This window comes from Pygocentrus nattereri, chromosome 4, assembly GCF_015220715.1.
Source record: "Pygocentrus nattereri isolate fPygNat1 chromosome 4, fPygNat1.pri, whole genome shotgun sequence".
NCBI classification, from domain to species: Eukaryota; Metazoa; Chordata; class Actinopteri; order Characiformes; family Serrasalmidae; genus Pygocentrus; species Pygocentrus nattereri.
This window is the reverse complement of record NC_051214.1, coordinates 35,887,689-35,900,433: the sequence shown is the minus strand read 5'-3', so window position 1 is coordinate 35,900,433 and position 12,745 is coordinate 35,887,689. Positions and strand designations below refer to the sequence as shown.

Genomic DNA, 12,745 nt, shown 5'->3' with positions numbered 1-12,745 from the left:
AGTGGACCTGATAAAATGAACAGTGAGCATAGAAAGGAGGTGGTCATAATGTTAGGCCTGATTGGTGTAAGTAACCATGTTGTGCACTTAGTGAATTCAAAACTGGCAGTTTTTGCAGCTTAGTTTCCACATATGATCACGTCCATGATTTGCAATTTTCCTTCACATGACTCTTTTATCATGATGGCTGCTCTCATTGTTAGGTGTAATAATGCATCTTGCTCTATAGCGTGGCGTTTGTATAGATTACCTCTGTTTCACAAGGACTGTGTGAGGATGGCCCACTCTATCACTCTCTAGGTTTTGTTCTGGGGCCTGAGGGATCTGAAGAGAATTAACCTGGCGCAGGTGGACAGACCTCGTGTGGACATTGAGTGCGCAGGCAAAGGAATCCAATCAGCCCTCATTCAGAACTACAAGAAAAATCCAAACTTCAGCACTCTGGTGAAGTGGTTTGAAGTGGTGAGTTCTCTCTATTATGCCAGTTATTGCCAGAACAACAAAACAAAAGAATGGTGTCAATCATTTATTATTTCTTTAGAATTATAGTTAAATGTATGAAGCTGTGAAATTCAGTGTGAAGTGCAGACTATAAAACCTTTCATTCAATACCACATAATTTGATATTGATGGAAAGTTTCATGGATAAGAACACCAACATTTCCATTTTTGCCATATTGCATTTTTTTGTCAAAACAGATGGAAAAAGACAGAATTGCAGACTTAAACCTGTTAATACAGAATGTAAATCTTCTGAAATAATCCATAATCACATGATTATATGTAGCAAAATGAAACTAGTACCTTTGACCTCTGGTGAGTTTAATGGATATTCTGTGTTAGCACCATGTTAAGACAACATGTTTTGTTGCAGGACCTGCCAGAGAATGAGTTGCTCCATCCTCCTCTGAACATCCGAGTGGTGGACTGCAGAGCGTTTGGCCGCTACACCCTGGTGGGCTCACATGCTGTGACAAGTCTGCGCAAATTCATCTACACCTCCCCTGACAAGCGAGCTAACAACTGGGCCCATACAGGTAACTGCCTGATCTTTGACTCATGATGTTGCTTGTGACCTTCCCCTTCCCTTCCCTTCCCTTCAGAACTTTCTTATGCATTTCACTAAAGTATGTCTAGCACAATGTAGCACTCATGAAACACATGAAACCTGCTTATACAGAGCATGCAAGGCTGAACTGGCTTTGAAAAAAGTCAGATTATTTTTTCCTTCAGGCTAATTTTCTTTCTTCCGTTCCACTTTGTCCTCTTTCTCACCTGTGGGTGCTACTGTCCTGTCCTGCTCTCTGCTGGCTATTGAATGTTCCACCACATGACCCTGCCCACTCCAGCTAGACTAGCCAATGGCTACATGGCTCTCACCAACGGGACGTCCCGTTCCCGCCCCTACTCCCGCCCCATCTCTCACTCCTCAGGTGACATCGTGGTCAACATTGACTCTGAACCCAACATCAAGAAGATGGAGACCGTTGTCAAACTGGATGCTGTGAGTATTTGTGGTCATACATGAGTCTACTTCATGAGTACATTTGTATCTGCTAGTCACTATTAAAGGTGTAGAGGAGAGCAGGGCACAACATAACACAGGGTAAAATTTATGCAGTTAAAAGGTTCATCTTCTCATATTCTCATTACAACATTGAAACAAAATCATCACTTTTTCATCATAAGTGCTTTTTTATTACTGTGTTGTTAGTATAAATCACAAAATTCATATTTTGATTTTGTTTGCCTTCTTGGTGACTACACAAACATAGCACCATTTTTGCATGTAAGCATGTAAGCAACTCACAGTGAGAGCTGGCCAGGCTAAAGTGCAGCCTCCACACAGGGGGATTAGTTTAACAATTAAGCTTCCCAAAATAAACTACTTAACGAGATAAATGCATACCTCCCCTGTTCATTCAAATGAGTTCATTCTTAGACGTTTCTGTGCACAGATTGATAAAAAACATACTATAGAAATTATGTAAATAACATTTTTGGCTTTTATATTTTCTGTGCTGTATTATGGTCATACATTTTCTGCTATTTGACATAGCCTCTTTCGCTAACTCAATTTGTTTTGATGAATATATTTTATGTATTGAGGTTGGGAAGCTCTTGGTTCAAACAACATAGAAATATGCTAATTAACTGTGATTTGCATTGAACTCTCAGACTTTTCAGTGACTGTTACCACTAACTCCTCTATCACAATGAGCCACGCCTATGGGGTTAGCCTCCCCAGGATTTTGCGCCAGCTGCTTAGCTTCTGTAGTAAGCTCAAACCATCAGCAGAGGTATCTAAACAGTTGGAAAAAAAGGGGAGGATTTTCATTTTGTTCACCACTGTCAGATAAATTGCTTACAAATGCTCAGTGCTGGAAACACAGTTTTCATTTATATGTTTTCATTTGTAGCAAAGATGTGTAGGTTGCTTGTATATTAAAAATATAATTCTCATTTAAAAACTTCAAAAATGTGTTAGATTGTGCCCCACTCTCCCTGTCTGTGGCTCTCTGTGTGACTGCTTTCATTTCATCCTCATTTTGGTGTATAAATGTTTGTTTTGATTTGATGTCTGTTTTATGTGGCTTCTTCTCTGTAGACCTCTGATGCAGTTGTTAAAATTGATGTGGTAAGTTGCACAATGAGTCTAGATTAAACGCTTTCTTTGTAATGCGTGACATCTTTATAACTTCCCTCATGGGCATCTTCTGTGAAAAGACATATGTATTAATCAATTTAATTCAGAACTATTTAAAATGAATTCAAATAGTATCCATTTCACTCATTTAATGTGTTCTACATAATTACTGAGTGTAAAGCTTTAAGAGAAGCAATGGCATAATTTTTGCTCACTAACAGAATGAGGATGAAAAGGAGAAAGAGAAAAAGAAGAAGAAGAAAAAGAAGGGAGAGGAGGTGGAAGAAGAGGAGCCAGATGAGAGCATGCTGGACTGGTGGTCCAAGTACTTTGCCTCAATAGAGACAATGATGGAGGTGAGAGACTGTATTATGTGAGTTTTCCCTCAGAACTTATGTGCTTGTGTTTGACCTAATCTCTGTAACTCCTTATCCTTTCTAACTTAAAGAAGTAGTTTGCTAGGCTAACAAAGTTGACAAACACTGCAAATAAATAGTTACCAAAAATGTTTCCACAAATATATGCCTAAATCTTCATATACTTTCTGCAAAGTACATTAATAAGTTAGGTAAACTTGTTTAACCCCTTAACATTCCAGGTTAATATAATGCAAAGTCCTATTATTCAGTTACTACAGGGACTTCAATGCAAACTATTGGAGCTTTTCTTAGGTTATAGAAGTGTGTAATAAAACTTGTAAAGGGATTAAAAATATATTTAGTTAAATGGCATGAAGAGACCATATATGCACATTTAAGCTAAAATTTGAAATACATTATCATCATCCACATAACATCTCGCTTTTCGTTAATATTCTGCCAAGATGCTGGAGCTCAGGAGCATAAAACGTCATTACACAGAGACACAGCATAAGCACAACAAATAAGATAAGATAAGATATAAAAAATATAAAAAATGAAAATAGGATTAAGAAACAACACAAATTTACAGTTTGAACATGCAGTTGTATGGATATTGCACATTTCTGAGCAGGTGATGACTGGATGTCACACACAAATTGTAGATATTGCACAGTAATAATTACAGATATTGCACAGAACGTGTGTATGTATTGCACTTGTACCATTCTGTCAGCAGCAGATATTGCACATTAATTATAGGTAGGATACGATAAAGGTCTATGTGGTGTGTTCGTGATAGAGTGCACTATGATAGAGTGAGGTGTGAATAACAGTATACAACAAAAATACACAACTGTTTGCAAGCCGCATACCTTTCAGTCTAATTTCACACTCAAGCCACACTCAACATCTTTCATTTTTTATACAAAAGGACCCACTAATGAATCTGAATGCTGTACTGCTGCATAGCTTTCACTGAATAAAAACATTCTGGACCAGCGATGGTGGTTTATTTGAATATGTTTTGTCTTTGTTAGTGTTGAGGCTGTTTATATTACTGTATATCCTTTTGTATAATTTACTTGGGAATTGTCAAAAACCATTTGCTGTACACTACAAATTGTACATTTAGCACCAGACCATTCTTTTATGGCCTAACGGGTCATAACAAAGAAAAAGAGATTACGCTAGCTAGTCAGTCACTGCCAGACCATGCATTTTAGATCAGTGGGGTGGGAATGGTTTCCATAGCAACAGTGAACCAATGGGTCAGTTTAACAGACAAACAGAACACAGTGCACTCTTATGTCAGAGAGTAGTGGTTTCAGTGGTGTGTACATTTATAAATATCTGTATTAAAAAAAATGTGGTAACCCCCCACCCCACCCCCAATTACCGTCCACACCACCCCCAATTACCGTCCACCCCATAAAAACAATCATCCCACTCACAAGTCTATGATTTTTTTGGCCTAGTTAGATCATGTTCTTCTATGAACCTAATGTGACATCACACTATTATAAAACAGAAGATTAAGTGAAAAGGCAGGCTTTTTGACTGAGCATTAAAAGTGCTAACTCTCTTTACCTGCATGTAGACCCTGCGAGCCCAGGAAGCAGCCTGGGCTGAGGCGGAGGAGCGAGAGGATATGGAGATTGCAGCAGAGAACGCAGGTAAAGACAGAAACACATCTGCTTTGCTCCTGTCCCGTTACTCAGACCCAGTGATACCACAGCCATCCTAGGTGGCTTTTAGCAACTCCTTCCCTTTTGGTTCAGCAATTAATCATGGACCGCTGTTAAGTTACATACCCTGCTTGCTATATTTTTGGGCATCTAGTATATCAAAACTCTTTTAAATACAATTGAGCATGTTTAATTTGCTAGTTTGTAATAACTTAGTAAATTGAAGACTATTTTTTTTAAAGAAAAAGTATTATGTGACAATATCTGCTTGTACCCTTGTTGTCATGTCAGCACTTGTCAACATTCAAACTGTTCAGGTTTGTCATCGTCTGAAAAAAGAATTTACATCATAAAATGTTTTTTCTGCATCTAAAAACTCCCTCACAACGTTAATTCCTGAAATGGTTATGAATACATGAGACATTGTTTCACAATAGTTCTGAGAAGGATTTGGTTGAAAATGTATTTTTAATGTATGTTCATTTAGGAGAGGTACATGCAGGGTGTTGTACAGCAAACAGCTTCCCAAAGAATACTTTTTACGTCAGATTTTTATTTTACAATATTATACATGACAACTCAGAAGACACGTGTAGGTACACTGATCATTTTAGATTGTAAATAAAATTGCTATATTTGTGTCATCATTATTGGGATCCCTAGTTCCTATCATGGTAAGCTTCTCTATAATGAATCATTTCACATCAAAACATTGAATAACATATTTTAAACAACCATTAAAATATGCAGAAATTTGAAAAACCAATGGCGTTACCCTTGCTTATAATCCAGCAATATATATATATATATATATTATGCTGGCAATTACCATGAAACTAACATCTAAAGGATGTAGTTGCAAGCATGAGGAAGGGAGGGACCTGCCCACAGATCACATGATAAATATCAAATCATTCTTCAGGGGAGAAAATAAAATACTGCAGTTTTTTTATCCTCAGTTAAAAAGAAATTGTGAAAATTTAAATTACACTTTTAAAAAATGTCGTGGTGGCCAAAAACTTTTGACAAGGAGTGTATACAGAGTGCACTGTCCTCTAAGCATGAATGGCATGATGGAAACATGGCGCCTAGCTACATGTATTGGCCCTCACCATACAGTACTATCGTTATTGCGCAGTAAGAGTGCAGCTGATAGCAATAAGAAAACTATCATCTTAACCATCTTACATGGCTCAAGAAACCAAGATCATGATCCAAGATAACAACACACACTTAGCCCTTCCAGGTCACAACACACTCAACTTTGAAACAGTATACTAACAAGCCAAGGTGCATCATGGTGTAAGAAACAATGAGCATGGTGTCATATTCCACACAAGTGCTGTTATCCATTCTGTATTCAATCCATCATTTTTGTAGTCAGCACATGAAAGTGTAATCCCATATTCATGTCTTTATTTCTTGCCATGAAAGTTGAACTCCAGACTTCAGTCACACCTTTTTTAAAGTGCTTGCACTGACACACATGTTTGCAGGTTTATATATAAAATGAATGGAGGTAAATCTAATATACACAATTTTCCATTTATGCCAGATGTAGTTGATCAGCCGAGTCATGTTCGGTGTCCAAACTTTTCTTCTTTAGTTTAAAACTTGAGATAGGTTACTAACAAACATGAGCAGTCAATAATCACCTAAATCTTTTCCACTAATACATCCCTAAAATGTTTAAAACTGCATCCTGGTTGCTCAGATTTGTCAGTGATTCATGACCCTGTATGACTTGCTGTGAGCTGCTTGAAAGAAGTATGGGGTTGTGTTTACAGTAAAGATCTGGTCAGCTGTTGCTGTCTAGTGTTTGTTAGCAACATTAGCCTCATAAAAAAGTCAAATTTGGACATCAAACATGTCTTGGCTGATTGACTACATCTGGAGTAAGTGGAATCAGTCCTTTAACTCTCATGGCTTAGAAATGTCTCTGTGTTAGATGGTCTCTGACATCTCCAGTGTTGTGCCCACCCATGTCTTCCATTCCCACCTACTCCATCCTACCACAACCCTAACCTCAGAAATCAAAGGTGATGACTCTCATGTGAAAGGGACCAAGCCCAAAGAGAAGACAAAGTCCAAGAGCTCCAAGGATAAGAAGAAGAACCATGGCAGTGATGGAACAGAGAAAAAAGTGCCCAAACCCAGAGTGGATGAGCTTATGGTCAGTGTTTCTTCATATTCTCTGCAAGTACGCCCGCTTAGCAGGGGCATAGTTTCTTGCACAGAGCATTAATTTGTTACCTTTTTATTTCTTCTGATTATGTTTATATTTTTATAGCCACATTTCTAATTGAGCTGTTTGTTCTCAGGTATACAATAAGGAGTTGGAGAGTGAGTTTGATCATTTTGAGGACTGGCTTCACACCTTCAACCTATACAGAGGGAAGGCTGTAGATGACGATGACCACAACATGGTGGATGATGACAGGATTGTTGGCCGATTCAAAGTATGACTCTTACTAATATCAGCAGTACTCTGGCTTATGATAAGTTTGGCCATTGCCCCACACTGAATCTTTATCACTGTTACTTTAAAGGCTTCATATCTTTCATCTTTCCCTTTTTTTCCTCTGAAGTCCTCTTAAGACATTTGTGTGGATCTGTGTACCATAAACATTCAGCGCTTTTGTCACTGTGCCTTTAAACTGAATGTATTTAAATAATCTCTGTTCTGATTGGCTGTGCTCTTTTATGCTTCATTCAAAAAGCAATCTTTTAATATATTGTCTATATTATATAGCTGTGTAAACTTTGTGAGCATTGACATTCTTCATATAGTAGCACTTATGTTTCTGTGTGATAATGATTTTATCAAAATAAACATTGTAAGCCTTTAATATTAAAGGCGGTTGTAAGCTGCTGAGGATAATATGATCAGTTAGATTTAAAAAAAATCAAAAGACAAGATATTTCCAGGCTTTTGACAGGCACTGTTTGAAAAAATTCAAGTCATATACATGGGATTAAGTAGACATTCTCATTCTGGTGAAGTGCTTCATTTGTGTTCTATTACTGACCTCTTTCTGTGACCTTTAACCTAGGGCTCACTGTGTATGTACAAGCTGCCTCTGTCAGATGAGATCACCAGAGAAGCAGGATTCGATCCCAATATGGGCATGTTTCAGAGCATCCCACACAATGATCCCATCAATGTGCTTGTGAGGGTTTATGTTGTCAGGGTAAGTCAGTGCACATCCTAGATCTCTGAGTCTTTTATATACTTAGAACACCAACATTGTTACTTACTGACTTATAGCCTCCACTTCAGTTTTGTCAAGAAGCCATTTCTGAGAAAAGGAAATAAACAAAAAAGTAGAAAATTTGCAGATCGCTGTCGGTGTTCTGAGACTGAACTTTGGAGATGTGGAAAATATCCCTGCAGATTCCTTTGAAAATCAAGTAATGAAAGAAATTAAATCTCCTGAAAAAAAAAGAATAGAAGCTGTCACAAAGGCAAAGGGTCCACACACTGAATACTGAAAAACAATATTGTATTTATGAGGCTTCTGTGCAATTTTCTGTTAAATAAAACGGAACAATAAGCTTTTAATGGTCTTAAAACCAAATCATTAAACAAGTAGATAAAATAACTTAGTAAGGTTTGTTGTTTTGTTTTGATTTCATTAGATATTGCAGACAAACTTGCAGACAACCTTTAACAGAAATAAAGAGTCAGTATGGTTCCATTCCGCACTGACGGCTTCAAACAGTTGGAAAACATTACAAAGTTAGTTTGTCAGACCAAATATTCTCTTTAGGGCTTAAGTCTGGATTTATCCAGCCCAAACCCTCATTGAAAATATTTTGGGCTTGGTCCATTGTTTTTGCACATAAGTGTTTTGCTGTTTGCTGGCACTGAAAAATGTGTTGTACTTAATGGGCAGTTTGACGTTTTTCACACTTTTTATTGTAAGAAAGAATGTAAAATGTGTTATCAATATGCAAATTGCAATCATGACTGCCCTGCACACCATAGTAAATGCTGAGCTGGAATTTTTTTTTTCATTTATTTATTTATTTCCCAGGCAACAGACCTCCACCCTGCAGACATAAATGGGAAAGCTGACCCCTACATTGTTATTAAGCTGGGAAAGTCAGAGATTAAGGACAAGGAGAACTACATATCTAAGCAGCTGAATCCTGTCTTTGGGAAGTAAGTGTGAAAGTGTTTAACACCGCTTTCTCGTCTGATAACAAGAGAAAAGCAATATCAGTGGTATCAGTATGGTTATCAGTAGTAGAGGTGATAGCAAGTGTAGAAGATGAGGTAATCTTGATTATAGAAGAGTTTGTGCTTTGTCTTTTTTTCCCATGCATAAAAGCTGTTAATCATGCCAAATAGTAGAGATGAAGCAAGTAAATGTAAACAAAATGGCTGCAATGACTACTGAACACTATGCTAACATAATTTGCCTAAAGAACTGGGAAGTTCTTGATTCTGTTTACAGCAAACTGAGGATGTGCTGTTGGTGAGGCTTGGAAAAAACATTTTTACTGTAAAGAAGTTGCTCTTTGTTCTTGGTTGCCTTTATTAGCTCTTTTGTTTTCTCTAATTAAACATGGTTTACTCTTTATAGATCATTTGACATAGAGGCCACATTCCCAATGGAGTCTATGCTGACAGTCTCAGTATATGACTGGGATTTAGTTGGCACTGATGACCTGATTGGAGAGACCAAGATTGATCTGGAGAACCGTTACTACAGCAAACACAGAGCCACCTGCGGCATCGCGTCCAACTACTCTCTGTGAGCAGTTCCTCTTCTAAACTGTCTGCTACAATTACACCATGCATCTGTAGCCAAAAACAACACATTTCTTGCACTATAAGCAACAGTTTCAACAGTTGTGAACAGTGTCTTAGTAGTGTTTGATGTTTGTCTTATGCACACAGCCATGGGTATAACGTGTGGCGAGACCCTCAGAAGCCCACTCAGCTCCTTGCAAAGTTATGTAAGGAGGGAAAGCTGGACGGGCCGCATTATAGCCCGGGGGGAAAAGTCAAAGTTTCAAACCGCATCTTTCTGGGGCCAACAGAAATCGAGGATGAAAATGGTAAGTCATGTAATGGAATTCTGGAAGTCCTAGCCTATTTTTTTACAATTACATGTGTCAGCTGCAAGTTCCACTGTTTCTCAACCCTGAAAGCATGAATGTCTAACTGGTGATGTATATCTGCAGGTCTAAAGAAGCCAACAGAAGAGCATTTGGCTCTTACTGTACTAAAACACTGGGAGGAGATTCCTCGAGTGGGCTGCAAACTCGTCCCAGAACATGTAGAGACCAGACCACTTCTCAACCTTGATAAACCAGGAATAGAGCAGGTGCAGTAATATCACTCTACTCTGTTTATACAACCGGAAATCAATGAAATGTGAACTTTTTGCAACATATTACACAAACGTCTAATATGAATTAGAACAGGCAAAATCAATGTGCTGCTGTTTGTTTTCCAAAATTACATATATTAGTTACTAGAAACTCACACTTAATCTAAGCCTCATTGGGGAGCATACAGACGGCACCTTTTTAAAAGTGCCAAATCTTGTATGTGAAAAGACGTCAGACATGATTTGATTAATAAGTAGGTAAACATAAGAGCAATTAAAAAGAAAATGCTTAATAACTGTAATGAGTGACAAAGATTTCAAAACTGACAAATATGATAAACACAAAAGTCTTTGTGGTGAGGATTGTGCAGATTCAAGTGTTCAAAAACTAGCTTTTCCTCCTTGTTGGTGAAAAGAGTAATCATAGTAGTAGTCATATGTCATCTGATTTGCTTATAGCAGTGAACACTGGTTTTCATAGATCTATGTCTCATTTGTTATTCTGATAGGCCTCTAACTGTAGGCTTTTTTTGGGTCAATCTAAATACTTCTGTCAAATGACAGGTTCATTTATTTTCTTCATTCCATACTCACTATTGTATATTTATTGTTAAATCTTTATTGTTTATTCACATTGATTTTGTTGCGCTAATGTCTTGTTATCTGGTATTGACCAAAGAAGGATGGCTTACCCCCTTTAAGTCTTGTAATAATGTACTATACAAATAAATCTTGAATTTAATACCATAAAGATATCCTTTATATTGATTGGTCAGCTGTGGACAACAAATGGCACTTTTTGTGGGTTCTCGGCACAAAAGTAAACATTTTTAAAAACTCAAAGGTTAAAGGAGTGCTTTCCAGTCGTGCTGTGCATTGCAACAACAATAAAAAAATGCACACTTCAGAATGCGTCATCTGAACACCCCCATACAGTGTAATCGCTCACACAAATTAAAGTCAGTATTAGTTTCTCACTATTTATACATTTATCAAATCGTCACTGTCCAAAAAAGGTGTTGATTTTTATTTTTCTACATCATATAAACACAACAACTGCCCTTTACATTGTGTGGAAAATTCATGATGAATCGACCAATAGAAATGCTCCAAAATTGCATGGAATAAAATCTCTTTACATTAACTAACATTAAAAGTTAAGAGCATTTTTACCTTCTCCTGTAAGGCTACCATTTTTGAGATACGTTTTTTTGGCCAGTGATGACTTCGACTATGTTTATTCCATACTGTTCAACTTTGGCCTGTCCAAACTTTACAGGGTCGAATTGAGATGTGGGTGGACATGTTCCCGATGGATGGACCTGCACCAGGACCTGCCATAGACATATCCCCACGTAAACCAAAGAAGTGCGTGTTACCCTTTTCACACAACTGGAGTCCCTGATGTCTTACAGTAATATAGGGGTCACACTATGAATTACTAATTCACAGTTAAAGCGATAGCTCAGTGAAAAATCTCATTTGAATCATTTTAGCCCTACACCAAATGTAGGTGATCAGCCAAGACTTACTTAGAGTCTGATGTTTACCTGTGTAGTTGTGTATTGGAACTACAAGTAGTGTGTAATGTGCTAATGTAGCATATCCCACAATACTTTGCCTCCTGAAAACCCCATGCCTAATTTGTCACACTCCTAGTTAGATCTTAGTTTTAGACTTGTTTCAGGCATTTTATGGCATGCTGTGATCTATAAAAATGGACTAATGTATGTTATATGGCTAAAACAGTTGTTGCAAACATTTACAGTGCACGTCTGTCACAATTCTGAGCTATCACTTTAAGAAGTCATCTGTTTTATTTATATAGCACTGTATTGCATCTGACATAAGGTTGTTTCAATGTTAAATATTTATATTCTTTTCTTTCTGATGTTTCTCCAAAGAGGACTCCAGAAATACTCATCTCTCATTTTCTTTCACTAGCTCTCTCTCTCTCTTTCTCTCTCTCTCTCTCTCTCTCTCTCTCTCTCTCGTTCACATCACTTTGTTTAAAACTGTTATAGTTTAGTCAGAGAGGCTCATGAGATGACCACATGTCCCCCCCCCCCCCTTCTTCCCCCTCCCTCCACCACCTCACCAGATATGAGCTCAGGGTGATTATATGGAATACTGACGAGGTAATTCTGGAAGACGATGATTACTTCACAGGGGAAAAATCCAGTGACATTTTTGTCAGGGGGTAGGTATGGGCAGGTGTGTGACAGACGTGTGGTTGGTCTTGTTAATCATTTATTTTTGTTTTGTTTGTTTGTTTCCTTTCCCGTTGTTTTTTCTTTTGTCTGTATGTTTCGTTTGGTCTTGTTTCTTTTTTTTTTTTTTTTTTTTATGTTGTCTGTCCCCCCTGCGTTATTGCTGTGCTGTCTAGCTTTGAGCTTCGTGTTATTATTTGGAACACTGATGACGTAGTTCTAGAAGACGATGCTTTCATGACAGGAGAGAAGATGTCTGACATCTATGTCAGGGGGTAAAGACGATTCCATCGCATGGCTCGACTCTTCTGCCCACCTTTCACCTCTAGGATGCACTGAAAAGCACAAAATGTATCCCCCCATCCTCCCCCACCCCAACCCATACCCTCTTTCAGTCATTGCAAATTAAATACCTCAACCTTCCAGGACCATAGCATTTAAACAGCTTCTTAAACATTCTGATTCTGATCAATATTGAAGGAATACTGAATAGTAAATA

The 12,745-nt window shown here is 37.8% G+C and overlaps 1 protein-coding gene across 17 annotated transcripts in view; it reads left to right on the top strand.

Moving 5' to 3' along the window:
• otofa (otoferlin a) overlaps positions 1 to 12,745 on the top strand; it is a 125,675-nt gene that overhangs the window by 99,659 nt on the left and 13,271 nt on the right. For 5 of the 17 annotated variants that reach the window (XM_017682784.2, XM_017682795.2, XM_037537795.1 and 2 more), the window contains 15 exons: positions 301 to 462; positions 875 to 1,037; positions 1,350 to 1,504; positions 2,609 to 2,638; positions 2,869 to 3,003; positions 4,607 to 4,682; positions 6,725 to 6,867; positions 7,016 to 7,153; positions 7,748 to 7,885; positions 8,732 to 8,859; positions 9,284 to 9,454; positions 9,601 to 9,761; positions 9,888 to 10,030; positions 11,316 to 11,404; positions 12,138 to 12,236. In XM_017682784.2, coding sequence (XP_017538273.1) covers positions 301 to 462; positions 875 to 1,037; positions 1,350 to 1,504; positions 2,609 to 2,638; positions 2,869 to 3,003; positions 4,607 to 4,682; positions 6,725 to 6,867; positions 7,016 to 7,153; positions 7,748 to 7,885; positions 8,732 to 8,859; positions 9,284 to 9,454; positions 9,601 to 9,761; positions 9,888 to 10,030; positions 11,316 to 11,404; positions 12,138 to 12,236 — 1,931 coding nt within the window. Of the gene's footprint in view, positions 1 to 300; positions 463 to 874; positions 1,038 to 1,349; positions 1,505 to 2,608; positions 2,639 to 2,868; positions 3,004 to 4,606; positions 4,683 to 6,724; positions 6,868 to 7,015; positions 7,154 to 7,747; positions 7,886 to 8,731; positions 8,860 to 9,283; positions 9,455 to 9,600; positions 9,762 to 9,887; positions 10,031 to 11,315; positions 11,405 to 12,137; positions 12,237 to 12,422; positions 12,522 to 12,745 lie in introns of all 17 variants that reach the window. The other 12 variants (XM_037537789.1, XM_017682789.2, XM_037537785.1 and 9 more) reach the window with 7 other exon arrangements.